The 14,227-nt window shown below is 37.4% G+C and overlaps 1 protein-coding gene across 1 annotated transcript in view; it reads left to right on the top strand.

Moving 5' to 3' along the window:
* LOC125234181 (adipokinetic hormone/corazonin-related peptide receptor variant I-like) overlaps positions 1–14,227 on the top strand; it is a 131,446-nt gene that overhangs the window by 91,166 nt on the left and 26,053 nt on the right. The window contains exon 6 of the mRNA XM_048140388.1: positions 13,683–13,873. Coding sequence (XP_047996345.1) covers positions 13,683–13,873 — 191 coding nt within the window. The remainder of the gene's footprint in view (positions 1–13,682; positions 13,874–14,227) is intronic.

The following is a 14,227-nucleotide window of genomic DNA, read 5'->3' as shown; positions in this document are numbered from 1 at the left end:
TTAAAATATTTAAACATGCTGCTCACATCGTTACCGGGTTCATTTTAATCGAACGTAGTTAATTTTAACTAATAATGTTATTATTAGTAAATTTTATGCCGAAGTTAACGGAATTCAATAATACTAGTAACACGGTGTATAAAAGTCCTACAGGAGGACGTAAGGATGTAAAACAATGGCGACCTAACCTTGGTTCATCATCCTCCTTGCGTTATCCCGGCATTTGCCACGGCTCATGGGAGCCTGGGGTCCGCTTTGACAACTAATCCCAAGATTTGGCGTAGGCACTAGTTTTTACGAAAGCGACTGCCATCTGACCTTCCAACCTGAAGGGTAATTAGGCCTTATTGGAATTATTTAGTGCGGTTTCCTCACGATGTTTTCCTTCACCGAAAAGCGACTGGCAATTTTTTTTTTTTTGAGGAACAGGTAAAACCAATCTCACCTGATGGAAAGTGCCGATGCAGTCTAGGATGAAGCATGTTTACCCAAAAAATGTCTATTCACTCTTGATTCAAATCAAATTATCAAATGACATTTCGCACTTAAGTTCAGAAAAACTCATTGGTACGAACCGGGTTCGATCCCGCGACCTACGGACCGAAAGTCGCCCGCTTTTACCGCTAGGCCACCAGCGCTTCCTAACCTAACCTTGCCTTATCACAACCTTGGTTATCACATAGAATTTATATTCGTTGCGTTTCATTAGATATCATAGTAATCAAGTTAATAGAAATCAAAAGGGATTATGATATGTAAGCTTGACCTGTAATCACAGATCAATACAACAAGATGGCCCTTACAGGGCGACTCGCGGTCACCAAGCATACGACAAATCAGGTTTATAAAAGTTTGAACGCGTGCGACACCGATCAGTAGCGCCCAAGTATACGACCCGCTAACAGTGTCCGTGTCCGCTCGGGAAAAAATCTTAAATAATCAATTTTGGTTGCAAACAATGGTCTCTTACAGCATAAAGTGGTGTGGCAAGTCTTCTAACACTTCTACATGTAAAAAAGATGGAACAACATTCCACAGTTAAGTCAAATTAATTATTTTGTTGAATATTGTTTATTGTCCGCGGAGTTCATTTATACTGGTCAATATGGTTGTGTTGAGCGGCGCCGAGGCGCGTCCATCCCTCTTTACCGAGTTAACAATGTGATATGCTATCCCTTTCACGTAAACGACTAGGCATGGGGCCATGTTAGTTTATGTCTGTTGCGGGTACTGCCGTTCGTACCATGTGTTACCATTTTATGAAATATAAAAGAAAGCAGATTTGTAATAGTGAATAATTATCTAGAATCTGTAGAGTCTGTAGTGGTATTTAGTTCATTGATTAGTTTAGAATATTTAGTTGGTAATTTAACTTAGTAAACGTAAGTAAAAATGCACAGTTTAGTTATTAGTTACTAGAATGATTTTTATTGAGATGCTATCACAATTATCATCCTCCTTGCGTTATCCCGGCATCGGCATTCGCCACGGCTCATGGGAGCCTGGGGTCTGCTTTGGAAACTACTACCAAGATTTGGCGTAGGCACTAGTTTTATGAAAGCGACTGCCATCTGACCTTCCAACCCGAAGGGTAACTAGGCCTTATTATAATTTAATTATAATATTATAATTTGTTGCAAAACAAATTCACCACAGTACTGGTACCGGTACCATTGTCTATAATAGACATGTCCCATTCCCATCCCTACTGCTAATCATAAAGGCGCGCCATTATTTGAAACGACCAATGGCAGCACCGTGCGCGCCCGCCTCACCCCGCAAGGATTGGTGATTTGCGTCTCGAACAATATCGCTTGCATTTGGCTTCTAGTGGGGTGTTCTGTGCCTGTAATTGATATTATTAATAAATATGAGTATGAGAGTATGAGTATGAGATTTACTAGCTCTCGCAATATGTCTACAGTAGAGTAGGCAAGCCAATCACAATTATTATTTATTACCTTCCGCCCCGTGCTCACTCGTCGGATATTAGGCCCTTTGACTGACCGATTTTCTTTGATATCGATAAATAATGTCAAAATATATTTAACAATCTTCTGCAATAATATCCAATAATAATAATGTTATTGAATCTCGTGAAAGCCGTGAAGGACAAGTCCAGTAAGTACCTAGACTTGGCTCACGAGATAACCGCCATGTGGGATGTTGATTCAACGATCATTGTTCCGATAGTCGATTCAGCGAACGGTCTCATAGCGAAGAGTCTCGACCAACATCTTAAGAGACTCTCGCTAGGTGAATGGATCAAGGGCCAGATGCAGAAGGCGGTGATCTTGGACACGGCGCGGATAGTCCGACGGTTCCTCTCTCTGCAGCCCTAACCACCGGCAGCTTGGGCCCTGCCCCGCTGCTAGCGGCACCCTATTAGGTTAGGTTTTTTATAATGTGTTTATATATTTTGTATTGTTTTGTATGTGGTTTTGTATTTTACTTTTATAATCATATTATAAAAATACCTAGCCTAAGAAAGAAAATAAATACTGAGAATAATAATGTTATTGAATATTTTTTCGACATGTATTTTCAATACTAGTTGTTGATTGTGCATAATGAGAGGTGTTCAGGTAAAATGTTTTAATGCCAAATTATATACAGTTGCATACATAATTATCAACATCCATATGACAAGTTTTCTACAATATATACCTACGTATATAGCCTAACCCCCTTATTAATAAACGTACTCTAAAGTTATCAAGCCGATAAAGTTCGTTTGTCCTTTTCTATTACACCAATCCGTCGGAAAGGGACAAACTAACTTTATTGGCTTGATAACTTTAATATGAATTCATTCATTCATTTATTCCTTTATAAAACATAGTTTTACATGTCAACAAAATTACATATAATGGGGTAAATATGAATAAGGGGGTAAATCTTTACCAGATTTAGAAGCTAATCAACTAATGATTGACGGTCAGCTCACTTTTAAAACGTTCAATTTGAATGTCCGAAACAATAGGCTACTTGACCTTTTTTTAGAGTCTGTCTTATATGATTAAGTACTATCCGATTAACCGAAATATAATATTATCATATTTTATTATGACTTAAGAACAGCAAAAAATATTTTTAAAGTATACTTTTACGTACTCAGGCGAAAACAACACAGTCCTGGGTGGCTAGCCGAATGGCACAATCGCTCACGAAACGCTCACGAAACGAAGCGCTAGTAGATATCTATCTCTATCGCGCTTGCGTATTGGCGCGACAGAGCCAGCGGCGTATCGCTTTCGTTTGGCGTCGGAGAAATGCCATTCGGCTACGGGGCCTGTTAATCTATAGATTATCTGTCTATCAGTAGGCCTAGCACATGATGGCCGCGGGAGTATGTCGCCGCGAGATAGACTACCCGTCCTTATGTCATTAATACAGTTAGAAGAAGACGTGGCATCTATCTCGCGGCGACATACTCCCGCGGCCATCATGTGCTAGGCCTACAGGTACCAATTCTATTCGAAAACCACATTTTCTGACTTTTTAAGTATCTTATACTTTTAAACGAGCAATTCTTGTATATTTATTTATTTATTTATTTATTTATATATATATTTATTTACACTGACGATCTCGGAAACCGCTCTAACGATTTCGCAGAAATTTGTTATGTGGGGGTTTTTGGGGTGAAAAATCGGTCTAACTTATCCTTAGGTCCCGGAAAACGCGAATTTTCGAGTTTTCATGCGTTTTTCTTCGCGCGCCATCTCGTGTGCAGTAGTTGTACTGTTAAGACAGAATTCTTTCGGTCGATGTAAGTACTATTTATTGCAAACACTAGATGGCGACACAGGTCAAGGCTAAAACGAATAGAAAATACACTATTTGAGTTTTTGTGGCGAAATGCGCGCCATCTCGTGTGGAGTAGTTGTGTTGTTAAGGCTGAGAATTCTTTCGCTCGATGTAGGTACTATTCATTTTTGAACTAGATGGCGACACATGTCAAGGATACGAAACAGAACCGAGCGAAGCTCGGTTGCCCAGATATTGAAGGCATAAAGTTCAATATGTCAGTGATTGTTTTGACATAAGGTTCGAATTCGATGACGTCACTACATCGCTGTCAGCGTTTTCGGTGGCCAAAATAAATAAAAACATTTTAATCGAAAATACATAGTCATCATACGCTTTTAATGCCCTAAATCTATAAATATTGTTATTTTATGTCAAATACTACAGAAGACAATCATTTATTGGGCCAAATTCGTTATGAGTCTAGTAGCCTATTGACTGATCAATGAACTCCAATCGCAAATATGATTCCTTAGATGAACAGAAGTCACAATGTTATTAAAGTAATGTATCGGTTGCCGATATCGTGAAATAAAAACTTTTTACAAAAAAATACAACCGACTTCAAAAAGAACAATCATCATCATGAGGTTCACTTCATAAAAGTGCTAGTTTTCGAGAGAAATTACTCGAGTTACTTAAGAAAACACCGAAATCACCATACATGTGCCTTTAAAAATTGAGGAGTTCCCTCAACTCTTCATGGATCCCATCATCAGAACAGCTCCAGATTAATATGAGACCACTTTGTTGGTAGCTTCTTTCAAACAAAAAAAGAATTATTGAAATAGGACCACGGGTCTCGGAGTAATCAGGTAACATACATAAAATGGACCCGGATATATAACCTCCTTCTTCTTTATTTTCAGTAAAGAAGTCGGTTAAAAAATTGTTTTTCACTAGCAGATACAGATTTTTTTATATATTTAGGCTATTTTCCTATCGCGCCCAAGCATATTATAGATAACTTACGATATTTATGTAAGTACGAACACCGAGTCCGTAAAATGTTCAACGATCAATTTCTTCTATATAATGTACAGACGATTTGAATTACTAAGAAAGTATTTATTTCTTGGGAATCTCGGGGTGCCAGACGGTAGATATTGCTGCCAAGAATTGAAGTTATGTGGACCGCCGCCTGAATACGATAAAGTGCAAATTGTTTCTAATTAAACTTAAACTTAAATTATACGTAAGTTTAAGTCAAAGAGGATCGAGTTTTATAGAGAGTTACTGTCAAAGTAAAACGTGTAATCACAGTGCAAAAACTGCCATCTCTCGATACAAGCTTAAAACTTTTGAACCTCAGTTTTGACAATTTGGCCCATATTGTTAGCTTGATATGTGTTAAAATGTCAACTATTAATATTAGAGCCATCTAGCCGAGCATTCCCCAAAGGTGTAACGCCATCTAGGCCACTGTACCTTTTTCTCTATGGCTCTGAGGTACGTTTTATTCTTAAACTTTATCCGTCTATATGGAGTTACATATGTCTTTGGTTCAAGTGTAATAAAACTATACTGGAAGACTTGTTTTATATAGGGCCCTAACTTTTATTAAACTATTACAAAAAGTTTCATAGTTTTCTGCGTTTTGATGTTGATTATTTCTGCTGTTTGAAGAGTGTAATTGTAATTACCTACTTTTCTGTATTTTATTTAAGTGTTAACGCATTTTGTAGATATTTTTGACGGTTGTAAAATTGAAAGCGTCAGAAAATAGACTAACAGACGAACAAAAATCTCTGACCACGTCTCTAATAATCATCATCATCCTCCTTGCGTTATCCCGGCATTTTGCCGCGGCCCATGGGAGCTTGGGGTCCGCTTCGACAACTAACCTCAAGATTTGGCAATCAACCACAACTCTAATAATATGAGCGTAAGTCCGTTTTCACACTATCCGATCCGATATCGGATGTCGGAAGGATTTCAAATCAAAGGAAAAAATCCAAGATGGCGCCTGTAATGTATGAGATATCGGTCCGACATCCGATATCGGATCGGATAATGTGAAAACGCACTAAAAGCGTGATCAGTTTTTTTTTTGTAGATGTGACTGAACACGACTGTACGATAGTAGGGTAAACTCGCCTCATTCGATGACACGCCTAATTCGGTGATACAAGCTTTGAAGTACTATTCCGAAAGACGATCTTTGGTTGTTTCACCGAATTAGGCGTGTCACCGAATGAGGCGAGTTTACCCTACTCTTTCTTACACTGTGACTGTACGGTCAACCAATTTTATTTCTTAGGCCCCTCTAGAACTCTGTCTTATTGACAACGTGATGTATTTGTCATAGAAGTGACTTCGACATTTACTGTGGAAAGGTTCTACAGTGGCCTAGGATTGGTTGACTGTACATTGGGGTCATAGACAGTGATCGGACTTTTGCGCGTCCTTTCTAACATAAGATTAATTGTTCAGAAAACGTCAAACAAAAGACACCCACTGTCCGATCTCTAGTCATAGCTCAAGTGCTGATTGCCAATAACGCAATGTTCTTTTGATATCACTTCTCTGAAAAGTGCCTCTATTCATACCCCCTTATTCATAAACGTTCACTAAAGTTATCAAGCCGATAAAGTTCGTTTGTTCCTTTCTATCACACCAGTACGTCGGAAAGGGACAATAGTTATTTGTTATACAAGGGGGCAAAGTTGTATTTTAACGCCGAGTGTGGAATTGAAAAACGAGCAAGTGAAAGGATCCTATAGTTGAACCACGAGCGAAGCGAGTGGTTCGAGAATAGAATCCTGAACTTGCGAGTTTTTTAACACACGAGAAGTAAAATACATTTGCACCCGAGTGTAACACAAAATTTTTCCCCTCACTGTAGCGAGGAAACTACAACGCAAAAAATGCGTTTATCACTGCTTCCAGTAGTTCCACAGGTGGTAAATGATCTTTATTACTAGATTCACCAACTTTTATCAATTTTAAAGCAGTTCATTTGAATTTATTCAAGGTCAAATTACTTTACCCACTAGTGGATAAAATGCGTTTTTACCCGCTGGTATTAAAGGACAAAACACGTGTTTCCGAGCTAGTGAGGGGAAAAATAACTTTTTCGGCGTGACAACTTTAGTGTACGTTTATGATTAACGGGGATAGAGAATATAAACCGGAAGTATGAGAAGACGGAACCTTGGCTTTTAATTCTATTCAACAACAGTTTCCGACTTTATGATATAAATGGTAGGTAATAAATAATTAAATAACCTTGGTAGTTTTCACCATTTTCCACAAAACCTAATGATTCTTGAAACAATTCTGACAAAAGTGCGGTCATTCTCAAGACGTAAGGGCGAATTCTAATTACCGCGTTTCATTTGTTTCAGTTCTAATTCTAATTTATTAGAATTCAAATTCCACTGAAAATAAACGCGTCGCGGTAATTAGAATATGGACTAGACTATTGAGAATTACCGAGTGACAATTCACATACCATACAACTGACATACACAGTAACAGCTAACGCCGTGTCTTGCGTGGGCGACGGTCGCGCGACCGTCGCCGTCGCGTCTCATACTGCCATATCGATAAGGTTTGATTTCGTATGCGTCGCATCGCCGTCGCGCGACCATCGCGCGACCGTCGCCCACGCAAGCCACGGCGTAACATCATTGCCATATTGGATTATAGCTTTTATAATGGTTGATAGAATGGTAGTTTTTAAATTGTAAACAAAATATTGGGCTGCAAAGTTATAGTAGTAGTAGTAGTAGTAACTCTTTATTGTACAAAAACACATTAAAAATAACATACATTGAGATGCGATGCGAAGTACAAAGGCGAACTTATCCCATAGAGGGATTTCTTCCAGTTAACCTTTGAGTAAATGAGAGGAAAGAGTTAAAGAGGGTAACAAAATCTAGCAATTTGTACAACAAGGTACCATAAAGACAATGGATAAAAATCTATATATAGTTATCTCGGTCTAACTTAACTATATGGATCGGATATGTCAGTGTCAAAACAGATCATTCCCCAAACAAAAAGTTTATTTTGATAGGTACATATCGTATGTAAAGCTAATTTTAGATCCGTAAGTGGTTACCTACTCGTATCCTCCACTGCTAAGGAGCTACGAGCGTAGGCGACCTGTTTGCTCGTTTGCCTCCTATCCCATAAAAAAAACATCACATGGCATTTACATAATTATTAAAACAATTAAATTAATTAATTATGTCTCGGTGAGAACTGCTGTGGAGGTAAATGCATGTTTACCATAATATACTTAAGTTAGTTTTTATACAAAATTATGTACATTTAACTCTGTTTGTTCTCCTAATAAATAAATAAATAAATACTTATAAGATGTCCCAGTGATACAAAACCGATCGACATGCATTGTATAGAGGAAAGACATTGGTTTATACCCGAATTGTACCTGTTAATGTATAAAGAAAATCCCGGTTTTCGTATTCAAGAGCACGGAAGACTGTTTTAACGATAAGCAGCTTCGAAAAGAGGTGCCAAACGAAACGTTTGCAGTATATATATAAACCCTGCAAAATCAGGAAATCTGATGTGGTGGAGAGAAAGGGTTTCCTCAAATCTATCGACGCGGAAACGTCTCTAGCCGCCCAAAAATCGCTTTTTAGTTAAGCCAATTCGGCGTTGATAAGTTTGAGGAGACCCAAAAAGAAAATACCGAAACTACCGTAAGATCAAGTTTCTAATGGATCATGGCATCTATCAATTTGGTACTTTACTCTTTAGGATTTATTAGAAACTAATATATACTCTGTCAAACAAGTCTGTCAGTAAACAAGAACAAAGAAAACTATATGCATCCTTTTCTTTAGAGTGCTATAGAAAAGGATACATTCTAAATAATATATTCTCAATATTCTAAAGTATATATTCTAATTAAATACTTACAAAAACAATATATTTTATTATTTATTGTTATTTATTTTTTAGTTCTTGTTTACCTACTTTGCCCTTTCCCTTCGGCGAGCTGACATTCAATAATATTATTCACTAATTTCTAAACATCAAAACTTCTAGTGCGTAGTATCGTAGGACAGGTATTGAGAGAAAATCTGACAATGAATACTTTAGTTAGAACTTAGAATTAGTATTATCAATTGAATACTTTAGTTAGAACTTAGAATAAGTATTATCAATTGTAATTGCAGTTCAACTTGTATTGACGTGTAAGAGTGCCCCTGTGGCCTATTTGCTGAATAAATGATTTGTAATTTAAAATTGTTTGAAAGAGAAAAACAAAGAACCTTGGCGTTCGTTTAAGTTGTATGGGTCAAAGATGAACTTTAATTAAGGATTACTTCAACGATTTTTAACAAGCAGAAACGTCTGCTAACGATTCCAAACATTTTTATATTAAAGGAAAAAATGGAAAAATTTACGCTTCCGGCGGGACTTGAACCCGCATCATTTGCAATCCGTGCAAGGCTCTTAACCAATTGAGCTACGGAAGCCACGCCGGACATCGCAAATCTTTCCATGCCTTTCCTTATGTACACACGTCTTGGGGTGACGTCTAGCGCCATCTACCGACAGACTATTACATCTTGTAACGGCACTGGAGTCTCAAGTCATATTGAGAATTCACCAGTAACAATGTGCTAACCCATACTAAATTTATTTTTTAACAAGCAGAAACGTCTGCTAACGATTCCAAACATTTTTATATTAAAGGAACACGGATTGCAAATGATGCGGGTTCAAGTCCCGCCGGAAGCGTAAATTTTTCCATTTTTTCCTTTAATATAAAAATACTTCAAAGATATTCATTTAGGTAACATATAAATTGTTAGTTATTGTGTTAGGGCTCGTTGTGCGTCGCTTTTTTATTTGTTTGTTAAGAGTAAACTCCATTCGTGCGTCGCACGTCGGAGCTGACAAACACACTGCTGCTGAAAGTACATTTTAGTTTGCAGGGCTTCAGAAGGATATGACAATAAAAAGCCCCGATCCAAGACACTGTTGAGAAACATTGCGAAATACTATGATTATTGATCTAAGCATAATTAAACTAAGCCACCTAATAATTAACAGAATCGAAAAAAAGATTGGTCATTACTCATTAGCCGTCAAAATAGTATGTTATACAATCGTGATATAATACAAAGCTTTTCAGTCGAGTACCATATTTACTCAGCAAGCTTCGTGGCCTAATAGTACGGTACGAGAGTGAAAAGCTTAATTATATCACTATTGTATACAATACTTTTTCTACGAGTCATCATCTTCATCATCAATGGACGGAAATATCATCATTCATGCAAGTTAAAATTAATGTTAAATTATAGAGTCGTTCACCGTCGTATCACCATCGAATTACCTAGCAACCAATTGTTTGTAATAACCGTCTCTGATTGGCCGATAACGCGACAGATAAAAAAAAATGTGTTTCAGATGCAGGAAAATTTGCCAGGTATCGCAAATTAGTATAGAAATTGAATGAAGTCCTATTTTTGAAATTATTACAGTTAACTAAAGTCAACTATAATGAGCTTATTATAATTGAGTCGGAACTGCCATAGAGTATCCAACACTGAAAAGTTAGCACTTATAGTTTAGTCTGTGGTGTCCTGATTGACAGATTACAGTCGACAAGTAGAAAAATAGTATTTCATCGTTTTCCAGAGACTTTCGAACGGCGAAGTCAATGCGTTCTAAATCCAAAAATCGCTTCACCTTTTTTTTTAAGAACTATCAAAAATTATTTGATCGATTTGCTAATAATGAGGCACACTGACATTTTATCCCGTCAGGCAGCGCCTGTGCAAGTGCCTAGGCATGTCACTGTCATTCATATGTGAGAGAGAGAGAGAATAAACATACCTATCATCTTCTCGCTCTCACGTACTAAATTCTATGGACTAATAGGGTAGCGTCATCTATCATAACCTTTGAGTGTGCCTCCTCATTGAATTAATTTGAAATCGAGTTGAGTGATGTCAAGGTGAACTCATTTACTTTATCTCTTTCTATCCGACTTAGGTACCTATTATAATAAATATTAATTGGGTTTAAAAATAACTACTGTCCATTTAGGTACAAATTGTGTACATTTAGGTGTACATGATATTGCTGTTAAATATTTTATTTTAAGTTCAAGCAAGTTCTCTATTGATGTTGAGTGTACTTAGCCATAATAATATATGCGCTGAAGTATATTTGTTTCGTATAAGAGCAGACACGTGTAGGAAGCGAGTATGCTTAAAATCAACATAATTATGCACATTGTTTTATTTAAATTATTACAATCGTATTTCTCGTAGATAACATAATATGTACCTAAGTATTACAATCGCTAGTGACTTTTCACAAATATTTATAAATTTCAGTTGGATGTAAAAGTACAATCCATACTAATATTATAAATGGGAAAGTGTGTGTGTCTATTTGTCCCAAAAGGGAGCGACGTATTAACGTGATTTTTTAAGTGAAGATAGTTGAAGAGATAAATGACATATTTTTCTAACCCGTTACTTCTCTATGTATAGTTTTTAAGAAAAATAAACTGCCGCTTTTAGGGTTCTGGTAAAAGGTACTTGCGAATGTTTTGTGAATTGAATGGGCGAATATTTCGAACTTTGTACCTAAACCTTTAATTATTTGATGAAAATACAAATGGATATACGTATACCATTAAGGTTAGAAGAGTTTCCTCAATTCCTCATGAATCCGATATCGATAATTTGACTTAAAAACTCGATATGCTTTAACAAACATAACGAAGAAAACAAATTTCCTGACACGACACGAGCTATGCGTCGTTGAGGAGTTCCGTTCTGCATCATCAGCAGTCCCACTGCACCAAATGTCACTCTTCTGAACATGTATGCATGCTGTATATGTATGCCTTTAAGATTTGAGGAGTTCCCTCAATTTCTTCAGGATCCCATCATCAGAACTGGGTTCTGATAAAAATGGACATTCAATAAAAAAAAATACCTACAGACGAATTGAGAACCCCCTTCCTTGAGATATGGGAGGCGGTTAAAAAATGGGGGACGGAGGTTTGTATGGAGCATTCCGTAATTTTAGAATTTAACACGAGCGAAGCCGCGAGCAAAAGCTAGTTGTTTTATATACACTGGCCCACTTCCACCAACCACTTAACTCAGGGTTAATGGGCTGTCATCTGTCAAATTCCATATAAAATGGTGGGTTAACCCTACATTTTCGTTGGTGCAAGTGGCCCTTACGGAATACGGAAGCGTATTTCTATAAAGTATTGTTAAAGTTATTGAGTTACATTTCGTGTTTGCTAACTTTGAGCAATATTCGAACGCGTCCCATTCATGTAGTCACGTTGCAGTGTGCGTAGTATAACGCTCACGATAATATCTCTTTCGTAGCTATCTATCTTCTTCGCTCTTGCGTATTGGCGCGACAGAGCTAGACTGCATTTCTGACGGCGTCTGGCGTCGACGATTGCCATTCGGCTTCGCCGGCAGGAGTCCTTGCACCAATCAGTCCAGTCATGCCGTCAATCTTCTGAACTTGTTAGTACTTCAGTTTTGAAGAACCTCGATAATACGATTCTCAAGAGAAACTCAATAGATTTCCCAGTAGAATAACCAGATGAAAGACAGTCATATTTTTTCAGCAATAAAATTGTGGCTGCAATTTGTTAATAACAAAAATAAATACATAATATGTATTTATTTCATGATTGCCTTAGAAATAGAAATGTTTTATTCGTACGTGATGCAGACGTAAAATAGAAAATTATACGACAAAAAAAAACACAACGCAATCAACAAAGTTCTACAAAATGGTACCATCTCAGCATATTGCTAGCGAATTCCAGCGCTGAAATTCCGATAATCTTATTCAATTGACTAAGTGCTTTCTGACCTACTTGTCAACTTTTCACAAGCGGCGTGACTAAAAACACGCAATACGACTAAGTACGTTAGAACATTTTGTGAACGCGACATAGTAGACAGACGTCGTGGACGTCGAGTCTTCAACGGTGTACGTAGCCGAATGGCACAAACGCTCACGAAACGCTCTATCGGTCTTGCGTATTGGCGTGACAGAGCCAGACTACCTTTCGCGGCGTTTCGTTTTCGTTTCGCGTCTCAGAAATGCCATTCGGCTACGTACCCTGCACGGGAAGCATGGTCGCGCGATAGACGATAAAATATCAGGCCGTCCCTATCGCACTTACAAATAGTGCGATAGGGACGGCCTGCTATTTTATCGTCTATCGCGCGACCATGCTTCCCGTGCTGGTCACACTCTGCCCGCGACGTCTTAACGACCGAGGCCTTATACCATGTTCTCACCACCACAGATCAAATCACGGTATGACAGATAAGCAACAACTCATGCTTCGTGAAAATAATAGCACTTAAATGCATGATTTTTTCTTTTAACGAGAAATTGATATAATGTGATAGACAATGGTATTCTAACATTTCTAACTCTATGAAAAATATTAAAAAAAATATTGTCTTCGGTTAGGTACCGCGATAGTCACGAAATAAAAGTCATTAAAAAAATATTTCATAAAAAAAAATATTTAACATCATTATTGGTAAAATTTATATGAAAAGTTTTACTACTATTTCAAAGGTACACTATACACTATTTGTGATAAAATGTTTTAACATAAAATAATGACTAACTCTGAAAAAATCTGCCTAAATCATAAATACACTTGTTCGCCATTTTATCTTAACCCTTAAATCTTAAATGCATGATTTTTTTATTTAGGATTGAAATTTTTTTTTTTATTTAAGAGAAATAATTTAAAAAAGTCCAGCTTATATTTTGGCTAGTTTATTTAAAAATACGTAACTTGTAAGCCAAATGGCAACAATATGAATTTAAGGGCTAGTCATTTGAATGTACGAACACCTATTTTTTTCCAGGTACATGGTAGACCGGCAGTCGGCCAAGCACGTCTCGGCCCGGCTGCAGGATCTGTTCTTCGTCATGGCGGTATCCAACTCGTGCATGGACCCCCTCGTGTACGGGACCTACGCGCTGAACCTTAAAGCCATCTTTACCAAGACGTTTAAGAAGATCTTCTGCATACATGCCGCCAGCAATGAGATCACACGTGAGTATAATGTATATTTTGGTATTGTTTTTGTCAACAATGGCGTCGGTAGTCAAAAGAAAGAGGGCGAATAAGGAAATAATAATTAAGGTATCTATCTTGCTTAAAATATGCATAAGTTATAATAATTATTAGTTAATCGCGAAGCGTCTGGTTGAGGTAAATGGTGACCGAATATCTGGCGACTTCCTCGCACAACGTATCAGCATTGCGATACAGCGAGGAAATGTCGCCAGTATCCTTGCTACAATGCCTCAAGGGCCTATTTTAGACATAAGCTAGGCTTTAGGTTTAGTCTTGATTTCTTATATAATTATGTACCTAAATATGTTCATGTAAAGGTTTCTTATAGTT

The sequence above is a fragment of the Leguminivora glycinivorella genome, chromosome 15 (genome assembly GCF_023078275.1).
Source record: "Leguminivora glycinivorella isolate SPB_JAAS2020 chromosome 15, LegGlyc_1.1, whole genome shotgun sequence".
Lineage (NCBI taxonomy): Eukaryota > Metazoa > Arthropoda > Insecta > Lepidoptera > Tortricidae > Leguminivora > Leguminivora glycinivorella.
The sequence above is the reverse complement of the archived record's forward strand: the minus strand, read 5'-3'. Positions and strand labels throughout refer to the sequence as shown.